The 13,524-nt window shown below is 70.0% G+C and overlaps 1 protein-coding gene across 11 annotated transcripts in view; it reads right to left on the minus strand.

Moving 5' to 3' along the window:
• VAV2 (vav guanine nucleotide exchange factor 2) overlaps window positions 1-3,536 on the minus strand; it is a 122,753-nt gene extending 119,217 nt beyond the window's left edge. For 5 of the 11 annotated variants that reach the window (XM_070058774.1, XM_070058779.1, XM_070058794.1 and 2 more), the window contains exon 1: window positions 2,810-3,535. In XM_070058774.1, coding sequence (XP_069914875.1) covers window positions 2,810-3,013 — 204 coding nt within the window. In that variant the 5' untranslated portion in view covers window positions 3,014-3,535. Of the gene's footprint in view, window positions 1-2,809 lie in introns of all 11 variants that reach the window. The other 6 variants (XM_070058783.1, XM_070058771.1, XM_070058780.1 and 3 more) reach the window with 5 other exon arrangements.
• Window positions 3,537-13,524: the final 9,988 nt, after the last annotated feature.

Below are 13,524 nucleotides of genomic sequence, written 5' to 3' on the forward strand. Positions count from 1 at the left end.
GTGGAAGGATTTGGAGTGGGGGTGAGGAGAGGGGCTGCACATGCTGCCGGGGCCTCCCTGCACACAGGCCCCCGTCCGCTCAACAGGAACCAGGGCGCAGGGTGCCGCGGGCAGACGGAGGCAGCTGGGGGCTGCCCGGGAGGTGCCACCTGTGGACCCACGCGAGGCCCCACCACGGCAGCAGCCCCAGCACAGCCGGCATCGCAGACTGCGGCCGCCCCTAATTAGTCTGATTAAACCCGAGGCGGCTCCCAGGCATTCCGGAGAAAGTAAAATAAAAGTGCGAAGCCTGCCAACTGCGGCAGGGCACGGCCGAGCGGCGGCCGAGGAGATCTGCGCCGCCTGTGCACACAGCAGACACTCAATAAACGCACGCTGCCAGGACGAGCACCCAGCCGAGACGACTCCGCGTGCAGGGGGCACTCCGCAAGGAGGGGACGCAGAGGCCTCTGAGCCGGACGCGTCCCGCCTGGCCGCGACAGGCAATGGACGGCGGACCCGGCCGCGTGTGCCTGGCGCAGGGGCCCTGCTGACTCCCAGCCAACGCACCGGACACCACGGAGCCCCGGCACACACTGCTCCTGCCATCGGCCCACGGGCGGACGCGCACCGTGAGCCAGCCCAGAAGGTCAGGGACAGAGCCTCGGCTGTCCACCACACCACGCCAGCTGGGCGACCACTGGCCACTCAGTCTGACCCGCACCTGCTCACTGGCGAAGGCGGGGGGGAACCCTTCCCGGGGGGGCGCCGAGCCCAGGGCAGGACCCCACGCCGCCTCCCCAGACAGCAGCCACGCAGAGGCCCCCGGTGCCTCCCCCACCCCCACGCAGCCACACGGGGTGGAGAGACTTGTTTCCTTCCTTGGGAATCTGAGCGCACGGTTGTGGGAAAATGGAATTAACAGGTCAGAGAATCTGGAATCAGCGCGGGCATCCGGCCAGGGCCGCCCGCATCACACACACACTCGAGTGCCGGGTTCGAGTCCCGCGCCAGCTTCCCGCCGAGGTGTTCCCGGGAGGCAGCAGCGATGGCTGAAGGAGACCCGCACTGGGCTCCGGGTGTCGGCCCGGCTCAGCCCCGGCCGCTGTGGACATCTGGTGGGTGACCCAGCAAATGGAAGGTATCTGTACTCCACCGCGCGCGCGCTCTCAAAATCCACGCACAGTTTTCCATAGCGCACATGTCCATGCACTGTCTGAGTCTTCCCCGCCAGGCACGGTGGGAGCCACCTGGCTGACCCCTGACCCAACACCACACAGTCCCAGGGAGCACCTGCAGCCACCCCCGTGTGGGCCACAGACGTACAAAGATGGGTGGGGCCAGCCCCACAGGGCCAGGGACCGGGAGCTCAGCCCTCAGCCGCAGGGCGGGCCGATGTACAGAGCTGTGCACATCCTCCGCGCCCTGGGGACCCTCCAGGCACGGCCACTGCCGGCCCCCCAGGTCCCCCAACACCCCTCCAGGAGGCTGGGGTGGTGCTGGCTGGGGGACCCCAGAAGTCTGACCCCAGCTCCAGCACGGCGCTGAGCCAAGCTGCCGGCTCCAGGCAGGCCCCTCCTCTTCCCATCCTGCCCAAACCACAGCTGGGAGGAACGGCTGGGCCGCCCGGCTCCTCCCAGCCTGCTGTGCCCACCCAGCCACTGCGGCCAGTCCCAGCCTCCTGCCAGTCCCCCCAACCCTGCCGGAGCGAGCCAGCCCAGGTAGCCCCTGCAGCTCCCTGTACCCCGCGCCTCCAGCCACAAATCCGGGTGACCACCTCCTCCAGAGGTCGGGCGGGGGGAACCTCTGTGAAGCTCCTCAGAGGTCAGGCGGTGGCCCCCTACCCCGGGCCCGGGTTATTACTGCATTGGGCACAGCGCCCCCCCCAAGGGCTCTCCCTCGTTAGCGGCCACCCCCCCACACGCCCGTCCACCCCGGGGAGGGGGAGCCATGTCCTCGGAAAGGCAGCCCCGGCCAAAGGCCAGAGGCCATCGGGCCAGCCTGGAAGTGTTAGGGGAGGTGACGCACTCGGCCCCTCCTCCCAGGCTCGGCTGCGAGGTCCCACCGCGAATGGCCGCTGTCCACACACAGCTGCCGAGGACGCGGGCGGGCGGGCAGGCGGCCGGCCGGCGCGGCGCGGGCCGGAAGGTCGCGCCTGGGCAGCGCCCGCCGGACCGAGCCCTTCAAAGCCGCTCCGGGTGGGGGATCTGCGACCCCCACCTCGCCCAGGGCCAACACGGGAACCGGGTTGGTGCTTAAGTCTTCGCCAAGTTCCCTCCCAGGGGCCAAGAAAAGCAGCTGTGGCCGGAGGAACGGAGGCTTCCCAGCCCCCCTGAGCCCCCGCGCCTCCGCCGCGACAAAGGCCATTCTCGGAGGGGCCCGTCGGAGGGGTGGGCGCGCTGGGGCAGAGCCGGGGGCGCTCCGGCTGGCGCCAAGGTGCCTGGCCCCGGGGACCCCCGAGGCGGCTCGCCCCCAGACAGGGCCCGGGGGGAGGCGGAGGCCGCGAGGGGGCGGCGCCCCGGCCCACCCGCTTCCCCGGGGACTCGAGGGCTCGCGCCTGCGCCCCGCCCGGGCGCGCCCGCCGCTCAGCGAGCGCCCGCGTGTCCTCCCCCGGCGCTCGGCCGCCAGACACCAGGCCGCGAGCCTCGACCCCCGGCACCAGCCGGGGACCTTCGGCAGGGCGCCGGGAGCAGGGGCCCCGGTGGCGTCTCCCCAGCCTGGCAGGCGCAGACCCCGGCTCGGGCGCACGCGGGCGGCCGAGGCGCGCCCCAGGCACGGGGGACTTTGGCCAACTTGGCGCCCGCGGAGGTCGCGCGGCTCGGACCCTCACCTGGGACATCTGCGGCCGGAAGTTGATGTCCTTGAGGTCGATGGAGCCGGGAGACAGGTTGTGAAGCAGCTGGCACAGCAGCACGCCGTCGCGCAGCGCCTGCGCCAGGTCGAAGACCACGGCCGAGGGCCACACGACGCGGTGGTTGGGCGGCAGGACCTTACAGTCGATGAGCCAGCGGCCGCACTGCCGCCACTGCTCCATGGCGCCCGCGGCGCCGGCCGCGCGCTCAGCACCGCGCTCCGGCCCAAGTGCGGCGGCCCCGGGGCATCCCGCCCGCCCGCGCGGGGCTCGGGGGGCCGGGGCGGGGCTTCGCGCGGGCGGCCCCGGGTCCCCGCTGCGCCACCGCGCGTCCCCTCCTCTTCCTCCTCCTCCTCCTCCGCGGGCTCTTCGCGGTCCGCGGCTCCCGCCCACGTGCGGCCGCGGGGCAGGCGCCGACCGGCGCGCCGGTGCCCCGTTCACGCACACAAATCCCCGCGGGCCCCGAGCCGGGCTCCACGCCGGCGGCCGCCGCAGCGCTCCCCGATTCGCCCCGCCGCGCGCCGCATTCTGCGCTCGGGGCGCCCCGCGGCCGTCGCCGCTCCTGCCCCGCCCGAGACAAAGGCCCGGCGGGTCGCTGGCTCCGCGCGTCCCGGGCCTGGGCCGCCCGCGCCGCCGCCGCTTTGTCCGCCCCGCCCGAGGGCTGCGCGCCGCGCGCCGGTCGCTGGAGCTCGCAGGCGCTCGGCTCCGGGGCGCGGGGGGCGCGGGGGGCGCGGCCACGGCGGGCGGGGCGGGGCGGGGCGGGCGCACTCGCCGGGCGCCGCCCCGCGCCCCAAGCGCCGCCCCCCCACTTCCTGCCCGGCTGCCGCCAGCTAAAGTTGCGGTGGGCGGGGGCTGCGGCGCGGGCCGGGGTCCCGCCGCCTTTCTCCTGGGAGGGCGGGCTCGGGGGTGCCCCTTGTCCCGGGGCGGCGACCCCGCCTGCCCCGCGGTGGTCGCGTCGCCGTCCCTGCGCCTCCCCCTGCGCCGCCGGACCTCCGCGGGGGTCAGGAGGGGGCTCCCTCGGCGCGGGGCGCCCTCGCGGGCCGGGGAGGGGGCACGGGGCTGGGCCGAGGCTCCCCGCGCCCCCTTGGCCCCTCCGGGCGGGGGGCACAGGGGCCTGGCATCCCCAGCGCACCCTGGCAGGGGACCCACTGGCCCTTGATCTGGCGCCGGGCCGGAGTCAGCGCCGCTCGCGGGCAGAGCCGGGTTCTGTGAGATGAGCGGGGTCGGGGGTGGGGGACGGAAGGAGGTATCCGGCCCGGGTCCGTAACCAGCCCCCGCGCGGTGACCCGTCCTGAACTCAACCCCGGGCTACAGGCACCGTGGGGGGAGGGGAGCGTGTTTGTCCAGCTGGCACCGTGGGACGGTGGGAGGGGCCCCCTAGCGCAATTATCTGGGTCCTGGCTCAGCTGTCAGGCGCCCTGGGTCTGCCTGCCGGTGCTGTGCGGTGCTGTGCGGAGCCCGGCCAGCGGTGCCCTTCTCCGAGTCTGGAGTGGGAGGGCTATCTCCCAGGCCGACCCCTGGAGCTGCTGCCCCATGGCCCAGCGTCCCTTCTCCCGAGGGGCAGGCGGGGCCGTGTCCTCTCCTCACCCCCAAGTCCACAGAGTTCTCTGGGCCGGGGGCCTGTCTTGGGGATTGGGCTCTGCCCTGACCCAGGCTTGGCCTTCCGGCTTGGGGAGACAGCACGAGGGCCCCTTCCGGGTCTGGCTCACTGACAGGGGTCACCCAGAGCCTGCCCCTGCTGGGCGTAGGCTCAGGCGGGGTGGAGGGGGGGACAGGTGAGCCTGTGGCCCCTGCTCTGAGCCAACAGCTGGCACCTTTGTGAACAAGGCCTGGCCTCCCACGGGCAGGGGTGAGGCAGTGGGGCCCCAGGGCCTGAACCCCAGAGCTGCCGGCCTCCTCTGCCCTAGGACCAGGGACCCCCCACCCTCCCCCACACCTGGTGTGAGACCTGAAGGGGCTAAGTCCCCAGAGTCCCCAGAGGAAGAGCGTGTGTGTCTCCCACGTCCCCTCTCTGGCCGCTGCCCCATTCCACGCCCGGGTCCCTCTCCTGGGAGGAAAGCGCCCACCGGCTGGGGCAGGAAACCAACCGAGACCGGGTTCTGGGGGCAGGCACCTGCAGCCGGGCAGACGTGCGGCTGCTGCCCCCTGGTGGTGCTGGGCAGGCCATGGCCAGCGCGCTGCTCAGCCGCTCCCAGGAGGGGCTCTGGGAATGGTCAGGCCGGGGACCCTGGCCTCCTTGCTGGGTGGTCTTGAGCTAGCACAGTGCCTCCCTTAATCCCATCCTGGGCGGCAGGGACCGCCCCCCACCCTGTGTAGCCCCCAGGGCCCCTGTGTGCGTGCACACAGGAGAGGGAGAGAGGGAATGCCATCAGGGAAAACCCAACCCCATGTGCTTCCCGTGGCTCTCAGGGCCGTGGCCCTGCCCAGCGGCGGGATTGCGTCACACCGGGAGGTGACCGCCGGCCAGCAGCCCCCCGGGGTGGGGAAGGAGGGTCCCTGAGGCAGAAGGGGCTGCAGGGGCTGGGGGGTGGCAAGGCTTGTGGAAGGAGCTGCGACTTGAGCTGTAGCCCAGGGCGGAGCTCCTCTGTAGGAGTGCCCAGCGCCCCTGGAGCTGGCCCGGCCGCCCGTCCCCAACCACGAACCAAACGTCGCCACGTTCTCAGGGGTGGACGGGAAGCCGCAGGGTGGTCGGGCACAGCTGACCCGCCAGCAGGCCCCACAGTCCACACCCTGTGTAGATTCTGACCACCCCCCCCCCCAGGTGAGGCCCGCTACGCTCCCGTCCAGGTGCACGGCCGGCGTGGCTCCCAGCTCGTGCAGGCAGCACCAGGCCCTCGCCCCACTGACCACGCGAGGTGCTCCCCCGGCCAGGTGCCCCCCACTCGGTGCCCCCCTCAGCTCGGTGCCCCCCCCGGCTCAGTTCCCCCCCGCTCGGTGCCATGAGACACCCCCGCCCTTGGCTCAGTGCCCCACCTGCTTGGTACCCCCCTTGGCTCAGTGCCCCCCCAGCTCAGTGCCCCCCACTCGGTGCCATGAGACACCCCCGCCCTCGGGGCCCTCCCCCACTCGGTGCCATGAGACACCTCCACCTGGCTCAGTGCCCCCCCGCCCTCGGGGCCCCCCCCCGGCTCGGTGCCCCCCCCGCTAGGTGCCATGAGACACCCCCGCCCTCGGGGCCCTCCCCGCTCGGTGCCCCCCCGGCTCAGTGCCCCCCCACACTCGGGGCCCCCCCGGCTCAGTGCCGCCCCGCTCAGTGCCCCCCGCTGCTCGGTGCCCCCCCGCTCAGTGCCCCCCACCCTCAGTGCCATGAGACACCCCCGCCCTCGGGGCCCTGTGCCCGGGCTCCGCCCTCCTCGCCTGCCTTTGCTTGCTGCCCTGCACCGGCAGCTCGCCGTGGGCTCCTCCGTCTGCCGTCACCCGCGGGAGCAGGGGCCATCCGTTCCTGTCCCCACCTCGTGCCCGGCCCACCAGCAGGGCTTGGCATACAGTGGGTGCTCAAGAAATGCATGGGAGTAGAGATGGCCCAAGTCCTTGGGCCCTGCACCCACGTGGGGGACCCGGAAGAAGCTCCTGGCTCCTGGCTTCGGATCAGCCCAGCTCCGGCCGCTGAGGCCATCTGGGGAGTGAACCAGCGGATGAAGACCTCTCTCTCTCTCTCTCTCCCTCTCTCTCTCTGTGTGTGTGTAACTCTGCCTCTCAAATAAAATAAATAAATCTTGAAAAGAAAAGAAATGCACGGTGAGTGAAACGCCGAACGCGTAGACCACCCGCTTGGCGAATCACCATCCGTGTTATTCTAAACCCCGGTCTATCTGTCACGGAAGCCATGGATGTGTTAAGCCAACTCCAAAGTTCTATTTAAAGAGGCCGTGGGAGCCAGTTCTGGCTCGTGGCGTATCTGAGCAGTGGTTCTATGTTAAGCTACGTGTACACGTGCCCAGCACCGAGACTCGCACGGTACCGTGTGTTGCCGGCGTGTTCCGCCTTAACGGCGCTCGTAGTGGTGGCAGCTGCTCCCGGGCCGCGTGGCTGGCCCGGGGGTCGGGGCCGTCCCGTGAGCCTCACAGCCGCCCCATCCCGCCCACGGCAAGGTGTGAGGGGTCAGGCCCGGCACCTGTGCACACCCAGGTGCTGCTGTCCAAAGGGATTCACACACCTGGAACTCTCTGCGGCCTCTGGCCACGCCGACTCGGGCAGGTAGGCGGTGAGCAAGGAGCAGCAGTGACACGGTGCGTGCAGGAGCGTCCACGCTCGCCAGCCGCGGTGCCGGTGCCAGTGCCGGGCGGGCGCTCACACACACCAAGCACAAAGCGGCAACAGGAGCAGCAGAGCCCACGTCTGCCTCAGGGGACGCAGGGGCAGCGGCTCACGGCCACAACGCCTCCGTGGTCTGTGGGTCTGGCGACTGTCCAGGGCCCGGGCAGTCGGGCTCAGTGCTGGGGCCCGCCATGTGTGCCCGCCCGGACCGGGACTCCTGCGGTGAGGGGGAGCCCTGCCCACACCCTGGTGCTCAGAGCCTCCAGCTGATTTGCCCTGGGCGAGGCAGGACCGGCCAGTGGCGTCCCCAGCCCCTGCAGGAGCTGCCCTCGGGGTCCCACGGGCGTCTGAGCGGAACAGGGCACCTCCTGCAGTGTGGCAGGCGACACACGCCACAGGGCGGGACCTGAGCACCTCCCGTGCTCACCAGAGGCCCTCCCTCGTCTCACAGGGCTGGGAGACTGCGGCCAGCCAGCACTGCCCGCCCCCTGCAGCCCGGCCAGCACTGGCCCCCCCAGCAGGTGCTTGTCATCCGAGGGGCCGAGGCCCAGCACACAGACTGCAACTGCTCCTCCAGAGGGCTGTCCTTGTCCCTCTCAAGCCCCCCTCTTGCCCTGGCCACATCCCCCTCCCCACCCAGTCCCTCCTCCATCCCCCCACCCAGCCCCATCTCCCACCCTCCCCCACTCGTCCCTCACCCATCCCCCATCTCCCACCCTCCCCTACTCATACTTCCCCCTTGCCCCTCCCCCCTCCCCCACCACGCCCCCGCCCTAGAAGGCGGTTAGGGAGCACTGGCTGTGTTCCTGGGGGGCCGGGGGGTGCTCCGGGCCTGCGCGACGTGACTGGGTAAGAGAATCGGTCTCACGTCCAGACCACACGAGCACACACATTCTGCAAGTTCCATCTGTGGCTACATCATGCAAATTCAGCTGTCACCATTTCCCGGGAAATTATAGGTGCAGAGAAAGACCATCTGGCCGCCGGGGAGCCAGACTGAGCCCGGCAGGCCCCTCGGCGGTGGGCTGCCCACCCTGCCTTGGAAAAGGCAAAGTGTGTGCTTGCTACCCATCGGGTCCTCGCCGCGGTCCGAGGAGCGTCCCCTAGACCGTGATGCCCGCAGCGCGGGGTCGCCCTAGGAGCCGGGGGAGGTTTCTGTCCTGGCTGGGAGGGGCCCGCGGGCAGCCGGGCCGGCGCGAGGCTGAGCGGGGGAAGCGCCCACAGCCACCTCCATAGGCGGCCAAGGGGGGACCCAAGCCCCACGTGGCTGGCTGGAGCTCCAACACAAGCGGGCGTGTCCCCGGCAGCTGGGAGGACACAGCCTCTGACTCTGCCCTACGCTCACGGGTGCTTGGGGCCACCCTCAACCCCAGCGCGTGGTGGCCCCGGCCAGGGCCCCTCCAGGTCTCCTGTGGCCACACCACCATAAGGGGCCAGAGGCCGGCCCAGCTACGGGGACACGCTGGCCTCACCTGCTGGGCCACGGCGCAAGGGCTGCCAATCCCGGCCCCCTTGTGCCACCCCCAGAGTGGACCTGGGGCCCTCAGGGTCATCCCCACCCCCCAGCGTCGGCTCTCTGTCCCTGCGGGCTGCCCCTTTGAGACATTTGCCACCGAGCGTGTGGCTGCTGGACTCTGGCTTCCCCCGGCCGGCCAAGAGCAAGCTCTCCCACCGCCCCAGGGCGTCAGGTCCAGTGAGTGCATGTGCGTCCCCTCGGGCCGGCGGGCGGGCTGTGGGTCCCCTCGGGCCAGCTGGCGGGCTGTGGGTCCCCTCGTGGCCGGCGGGCAGGCTGTGGGTCCTCTCGGGCCAGCTGGCGGGCTGTGGGTCCCCTCGGGCCAGTGGGCGGGCTGTGGGTCCTCTCGGGCCAGCTGGTGGGCTGTGGGTCCCCTCGTGGCCGGTGGGCGGGCTGTGGGTCCCCTCGGGCCGGCGGGCGGGCTGTGCGTCCCCTCGGGCCAGCTGGTGGGCTGTGGGTCCTCTCGGGCCAGCTGGCGGGCTGTGGGTCCCCTCATGGCCGGTGGGCGGGCTGTGGGTCCCCTCGTGGCCGGCGGGCAGGCTGTGGGTCCTCTCGGGCCAGCTGGCGGGCTGTGGGTCCCCTCGGGCCGGCGGGCGGGCTGTGGGTCCCCTCGGGCCGGCCTGCGGGGTTGGTAACTGCCCGTGAGTGCACTAATCCACTCTCCCACGCGTCGCCGTTGCAGCCGTGGTCCTCGGGAAACTCATGACAGAGCCGTTTTACGTCCACTTCAGGAACTCCAGCTCCGGTGTGGATTTTACACTCACGCACATTTCCGTTTAAACCCTTTTTTTCATCCTTAAACATGTGTTTATTTGCAAACCAGAGTGACTGGAGACACAGAGGGAGGGTGGGAGGGAGGGGGAGAGTGAGAGCGAGAGCAAGAGAGAGACAGAGAGGAGAGAGAGCGAGCGAGCGAGAGGGAGGAGAGCTCTCTCTTTCCCTGCTTCACTCCCCAAACGCCCACTGCAGTGGGGGCAGAGCCAGGAGCTCCGTCCGGGTCCCCACATGGCTGCAGGGGCCCGAGCACTTGGGCCATCGCCCGCTGCTTCCCGGGCCCCGCGGGGAGCTGGATCGGACGTGGGCAGTCGGGACTCGAGCCAGCAGCCGTATGGGATGTCCTGTGCCACAGCGCCGGCCCCTGAACCTTGATTTGTTTTCCTTTGATGGGTGAACATTTTATTACGAGGGACATCTCACTGCCACTTTCAGAGACAGTCACACGAGAGAGCAAAGACGCCATCGTCCCCTCGCCCTGGGAGCGAAGACGGCTGACAACCGCTCTAAGTCACGACCCGTGCGACTTAGCGGACGGGGAGGGTGCGTTTACCGTGTGCTTCACACGTGATTCATTCCCCTTTCAGCTCCTCTTACAGCGCAGGAGAGACCAGGGCGACGCAGAAGCCTCACCCTGCACCGTCGGACGTTGGCGGCAGCTCCCGGCCGCTGTCCTCGTGCACTTGGGGGAGTGATGGTCAACCTGCCGCCGTCCGGAGCTGGATGACAGCCCCCGGCGTGGCGGGGAGGCGTCTGTGGGTCTGGCTCAAGGTCAGGCTCACGGCTGCCGTTAGGCTTCATTTTATCTTTGACGGGTGAATTCTTTCATCGCCCTGGTGCCGCCAGGGGCCGCTCCGCTGGGTGGCGGGCGCAGGGTTCGCAGCGGGTGCCAAGGACACCGGCAGCGAGAACATTTTTCTCTGCATCCCCACCAGGGTGGTGGGTGGGGGTCCCGGGGTGCCGTCCACTTTTAAGTTAATTAAAATCCAACAGAATCAAGCCGCCAGCGGCGCCGTGACCGCTCCCTGTCCGGAGCCCGGCTCTGCCCCCCCCCACCCCGTGGTCACGGGGAGCCTGGGATGTGAACAGGTCAGGCCTGGGGCTGGGCCTGCACCAGTGACAGCGAGGACACGTCTGAGCCTGTTCCTGGGAGACATGCGACACAGGGCTCTGAGTCTGCTCAGATGCGCGCACACGTGTGTGCATGTATGTGTGTGTACGTGCGGGGGGTATGCATGCCCTGGGAGTTGAGATGGTGGGAGTGATCCTTCCCCAAGGCTTTGTGGCTTCCTGCCCCCACCTGCCGCTGCAGCCTCCACACCCCACATCCACGCAGAACTGCACACACATGCCTGTAGTCCCCTGTGAGGACCCCGAGCTCTGGCCTCTGACCCTTCACCTATGAACGTGGACTTGTACTGACCCTCGGAGGGCTGGGCGCTCCGACAGGGAGAAGCCGGGGGGGGGAGGCCCTGGCCTCCAAGTCTCACGTGTGACGCTGGGCAGTGTTGGAGCTGAGGACTCCTGAGAGAGACGCGTGGCCAGCATGTTCCCCCGCTGCCCAGGCGAGCCTGGCTCCCTGCGGCCAGCATCGGCTTCCCCGCACTGCCAGGCCCTGGGGCAGGCGGGCCCCTCTCTCACGGCAGCCGGGGGCCCTGCCCCGGGGGTCACAGCTCTCTGGACAGACCCCCCCTGCCTGCCACCTTTCCACCTGGGGTCTTTGGCTCGGGCACTGAGCCCTGGGCTCCGGAGGTGGCCGCTCTGAGGCTGCCACACAGGGGTCGCCTCCTCCCGGGGTGCACTTGAACCTCACCAGGAATCGCTTCCCAGTGGCTTCTCCTCCTCAGGCCTCTCGCTCGCCCTCAGGGGTCAAAGTTCCCAGGCTCTGCCCTGGGGGCCGTGAACCCAGGCATCTCTCTTCACTGGCTGTGCTCTGAGGCTGGCCCCAGGCACCCTGGCCAGGGAGGAGCAAGGGCACCCTGGTGATGCTGTGGCCCAGGACGGGCCGGCGCTGCCCAGCCTCCCCTTCCTTCAGGCAAAACAGCCCCCCCCCCCGCCACGTCCTGTGCCTTGCTGGTCCCCAGCAGGTACGAGCAGACCTCCAAGCCACCTGCCGAGTGCCGCTGTGCGCCAGCACTGCTCCTGGTAGGCACCGGGAGCCTGGAACTGCCGGGTCTCCCTCGTAGGTGGCAGGAATGGGAATGACCACTGTTGCCCCCAAAGCTGCGCAGCGGCAGGGAGCTGGGTGGGACGTGGGGGGCACTCAGATGCGGGCACGCCGGCCGCCCGTCTCCTCCCGGCACCTCCCCCTGCCAACCTGGGCTCCAGGCACTCGGCCTCCCTGGGGGCCCGCCTGTGCCTTGGACAAAAATGTAGGCATCTTAGCTTTTGTATTCCTTTACGCACTCGAAAAGCAGCGACAGAGGGACGGATCCGCCACCTACTGCCCCCCCCCCCACATGGCCACTGAGCCAGGGTTGAGCTGGGCCAGGCTGAGCCAGGAGCCTGGAGCTCCATCCGGGTCTCCCTCCTGGGTGGCGGGGACCCGGCCACCTGAGCCACGAGCTGCCGCCTCCCCGGCTTCAGCAGGAAGCAGCCCTGGAACCGAGTGCAGTGTGCCGTGAGCACCGCGGGGGGCGGCTCCCCCTGCTGCCCACAACACCCACCCCGGGGCGGCGCCGTAGCGGGTGAAGCCGCTGACTGCAGCGCCGGCATCCCACATGGATACGGGTTCGAGTCCCAGCTGCTCCACTCCCGATCCAGCTCCCTGCTGATGTGCCTGGGAGAAGCAGCGGAAGTCCCCGGGCCCGGGCCTGGCTTCCACCTGGCCCAGCTTGGCCGTTGTGGCCATTTGGGGAATGAACCCGCGGATGACCCATCTCTGTCTCTGTCTCTCTCTCTCTAATGCTGCCTTTCAAATAAATAAAATTAATCTTTTTTAAAAGTTGTTAAAAAGAAAAAGCCTTGAAAAGTGGCCACACCACAGCCACGACCACTGGTTTCTTCTTTGTCCCCTCTGGGGTGCCCAAAGGGGACCCAGACCTCATTTCGGGGGACCCCTGAACCCACCGCCCAGGCAGGATTTCCAGCGCCTTCCCGCAACCTGAGCACGTGACCAAGCCCAGGCTCCCCGCACGCTTTTCCACTCCGGCTGGAGCGGCCCAGTTTCCATCGGGTTGAGCGCTGGGCCCCAGGGAGAGGCGTCCGTGGTGCCTCCCAGACACCTGGGACTGGGAAAAGGGGCTGCGAGCTGGGGAGGCCACCCCAGGTCTCCTGGCCGGCCCTCGAGAGGGACAGGGACAAAGAGGAGGAGGCGGCCCGAACCATAGTGGCAGAGACCCAGCCACAGGAGGCCCCACGTGGAGCCACACGCGGGCAGGAGAGGGGCGTGGACAGTACTTCCCAGAGCCCTGGAGGAAGGGCAGGCTTGCCGACCACGACCCTCCAGACCACGCCCAGTTGGTCACACCCCTCCAGACCACGCCCCTGCTGACCAGGCCTCTTGCCCACCACGCGCCCTGCAGACCACACCCCCACACCACACTCCTGCAGACCACACCCCTGCAGACCATGCCCCTCGCCACCTGCGGAGCCGGCAGGCGCTCTCACCGCTGAGCGGGAAGGGCCGGTCTCGCGAGGGCTCCTCAGGAGGGAATCCTGCTCACCCTCGAGCCCAGGCCTGGGACCCGACAGGAGCTGTGGCCCGGGGACCCGGGGGACCAGCGGGAGCCGACGGCGCAGAGCCTGGCGTGGGCCTGGCCCCGGAGTCAGCAGTGTCCCCTCGGCCTGCTCCTCGAGACAGAGCCACTGGGCCGCTCCCGCTCCACGATGCGGCCGCAGAGCTTTGCTTAATTAGAAACGACTTTCACGATTTATATAAGAAGCAAATAGAGAGAGGGCACGCCTACCCCCTGCTTCACCCCGAGGTGCTTGCAAGGGCCAGGGCTGGGCCGGCTGATGCCGGAGCAAGGAACCCGGCCAGGCCGCCCACGCGGAGGCAGGGGCCTCACTACTGGAGCCAGGCCTGCTTCCTCGCGGGGCTGGGCGGTGGGCCCAGGCGGACACGGGGTCCCGAGTCCAGGGACACGGGGTCCACGCCGCCAGAGCCTGCCCCGGGCTGCAGCGCTGGTGGGAGGCGTCCAGGGCGGGA

Source organism: Oryctolagus cuniculus, chromosome 1 (assembly GCF_964237555.1).
Source record: "Oryctolagus cuniculus chromosome 1, mOryCun1.1, whole genome shotgun sequence".
NCBI lineage: Eukaryota > Metazoa > Chordata > Mammalia > Lagomorpha > Leporidae > Oryctolagus > Oryctolagus cuniculus.